This window comes from Sinocyclocheilus grahami, unplaced genomic scaffold (assembly GCF_001515645.1).
Source record: "Sinocyclocheilus grahami isolate Dianchi unplaced genomic scaffold, SAMN03320097.WGS_v1.1 scaffold1280.1, whole genome shotgun sequence".
Lineage (NCBI taxonomy): Eukaryota > Metazoa > Chordata > Actinopteri > Cypriniformes > Cyprinidae > Sinocyclocheilus > Sinocyclocheilus grahami.
The window spans coordinates 19809-22665 of NW_015506459.1; the positions used below are offsets into that span (position 1 = coordinate 19809).

A 2857-nucleotide genomic window follows, 5' to 3' on the forward strand; every position below is an offset into this window, starting at 1 on the left:
AATAATAATAATAACAATAACAATAAAAGAAAAGTTTTGCCAGAATATATGACAATTGTTATTGATTTACAGTCTCGGCAATAGCATCTTTATAAAAGGTATACGTGTTTTTATTTTCAAACTCAATACATTAAACACATTCGGTATTGGTACAATGGCCTAATTTTGAAAGGCACTATATTGCAAGTGAATTGTACAAAAACTTTACAAAAAAGCAGTCACTGTCGATTGTGTACAAATGAAACATAGGCTACGCAATAAATACACATTTGTAAAAAAAAAAAAAAAAATTGTTTTTGTCTTTAAGAGGTTGTATTGCTCTGGTTGTTGCCCTGATTTGTGACATATTCTTTTATTACACTCATTAAAGCCATTACATTACATACAATATCTTATATATAAAAACGTCAACAGCTAGTTCACTCATTGTACTGAACAAATATAGGAGTTAAACTTGCATAGTCTGGCTATAAATTAAACTCATTTTAACACAACAATCATGTAGATGGTTATGTGCATGCGTGTGTGTCTTAAAATATAAATTTACAAAAGTTGAAATCAATATGCAGTGGTTTAGCTACATCAGACATCGACGTCTATTTCCACATCCTCGTCCTCGGAGTAGTCTTCTTGACTTGTGTGGTCTGAGAGAGACGACATGGGGGACAGACATAATTTGTGCGCACTCTTGTACTCGTGACCCAGCCGTGGCGAGCACTCAGACCCAGGATGCCCCGTGGCTCCAACCGCACACCTCTCCAGATCGGCCAGTTTAGCGATTTTATCCAGAGGCACTACACCTGTGGATCTGACTGACTCCACGTCCGCTTTCAGCTCCTCCAGGTCTCGCTTTAGTTTTGCCCGTCGATTCTGGAACCAGGTTATGACCTGCGCATTTGTCAGCCCCAGCTGATGGGCAATTCGGTCTCTGTCGGCAGGTGACAAGTATTTCTGATGGTGAAACCTTTTCTCTAGTTCATTTAACTGATGGTTAGTGAAGGCCGTTCTAGATTTTCGGCGCTTTTTGGGACTGTCCCTTTGACCAAACAGAGTCAGCCCATCCCTTCCTGTGGATAAAAGAAAACGATGCAAAATTAGGTGACACCGACAGTTTATGGTTTTGTAATAATCGTGATTAAAATAAAGTTACAGTAGAACAAATGATTAGAATAGTGTTGATATATTAATAATAATTGCTAATAAAGAAACTGTATTTACATTTTTATAACAATTTTAACTTTAATAATGTATTATTTTTGTATTGAAAAGTTTATATGGTATAAGAGATTTAAAAATGAGTCAAGCTATGGAAATATATTGATCAAAATTAAAGTCAAATTAAACATTTAAATTAAATGTGCTTTATTGGCATCGATGGTTCCATGAAGAATCTTTAACATACATTGAATCTTTCCATACACAAGTGTTCTTTACAGTGGCAGTGGTTCTTTTACGAAAGGTTCTTTGGAGAACCAAAAATGGTTCTTATGGCATTGCTGTAATCACGTTTTAAAAGCTGTAATTGTTACCTGAAAGATATATTTCTACCTGGTTTAACCCATAAAATCTAGTTTTGTTGGTGTACATTAATGTATTTGATTCAGCGATATTAAATTGTTTGGAATAAAACCATATGGGCATGGGCGCTGGTTTTTCTTTTGACATTGGTGGGGACATAACAGCAGACCCCATAACAACTTCTTAGGTAATATCAGTGGTTTGACATATTTCAGATGCGTCAGAAATTACAAAAACATATATTTAACTGTTTGATCAAAATCATTGCTATTTGGTAGTCGCTGGGTAGCCTATTGGTAGGGACATGTCCTAATATCCCTACCTAATTTTACACCCAAGAGGTAACCATTTTTCAGTGTTAGTTGCAGCTTGTTTAACTATTTAAATTTAAATAAATTAAATGTATGCATTTAGCAGACACTTTTATCCAAAGCGACTTACAGTGCATTCAGGCTATATATTTTTTATCAGTATGTGTGTTCCCTGGGAATTGAACCCACGACCCGCTGAGCCACAGGAACATTATAGACTTATTATAGACTAATTTCAGGAAGTCAGTCACCCAAACAATGCTCTATCGTTTTTTCTTTTTCCTATTAACTATTTGTACATGAATTGTAAAAAGATTATTTTTACAATCTAAAACTTCATTTTCAATCCCTAAACATGTTCTTTTCTTACCTTCTGCTGCTTGGAGTACACCTAATTCGAGACCTTTGAACGTTTTGCTGGCCAGTTCCTGAAGAGCACACAGAGGCGATGTTTGAGTAATGAGAGTCTGCCGTGATATAGTGATGCTTTTCCGGGGTCTCTCTGATGCTGGAAGCCGGTGAATCTTGTGAGTTCGTTTGACAGTCGGTTTGCTGAGGATGTCTGCGATGCTGAAGGGGGTTAATGGCTTGTTGGAACTCGCGGGTGGTGGAAGGTGGTCCAGGGGGTTCAGCCCACGGCTCTCCATAGCCTCACAGACTTTGACAACTTTGGTGGTCGTCATCCAAGCCGTCGCAAAGCAGCTTTGGTTTTAAAATTGTGTGTACAAATTTGTCGAAACTTTTAATTACAGTATATAATGTTGGTTTAAAAAACTAGGCTACCACTTTTCTATTCTATTCTATTCAAAAGTCTTTTGGCACATGAGTAGCTGCCCAACAACAATGGCAACGTCCAACGAGTTAGTCTCTCACCATCACTACCCAACAGCAAATGAGCAGTTAGCCCTGTGCGTTGACAGCTCTGCAGTTCTGTTCAGAGTTCTGGAGGCTGAGAACTACATAGTGCTCAGTTAATTAACTATGACGGAAAGGCGGAGTCATGTAAAGTGATGAAGGTTTGTGTTTGG

At 37.6% G+C, this 2857-nt stretch overlaps 1 protein-coding gene across 1 annotated transcript; it reads right to left on the reverse strand.

Annotated features, from left to right (window-relative positions):
- Positions 1 to 582: 582 nt before the first annotated feature.
- Positions 583 to 2512, reverse strand: LOC107568786 (transcription factor LBX1-like). The gene is made up of 2 exons (XM_016254765.1): positions 2200 to 2512; positions 583 to 1067 (listed from the first exon to the last, which is right to left on the reverse strand). Exons 1-2 carry the CDS (start codon positions 2510 to 2512, stop codon positions 583 to 585), a joined length of 798 nt encoding a protein of 265 aa, XP_016110251.1.
- Between the last annotated feature and the right edge of the window lie 345 nt (positions 2513 to 2857).

What these genes read in the sequence shown, in the direction of transcription:
- LOC107568786 (XM_016254765.1), bottom strand. Translation starts at nt 2,512, where the DNA reads ATGACGACCACCAAAGTTGTCAAAGTCTGTGAGGCTATGGAGAGCCGT. An exon ending in TGTACTCCAAGCAGCAGAAG is followed by an intron (nt 1,068 to 2,199) that starts GTAAGAAAAGAA and finishes TTTTATCCACAG; the next exon opens with GAAGGGATGGGCTGACTCTG.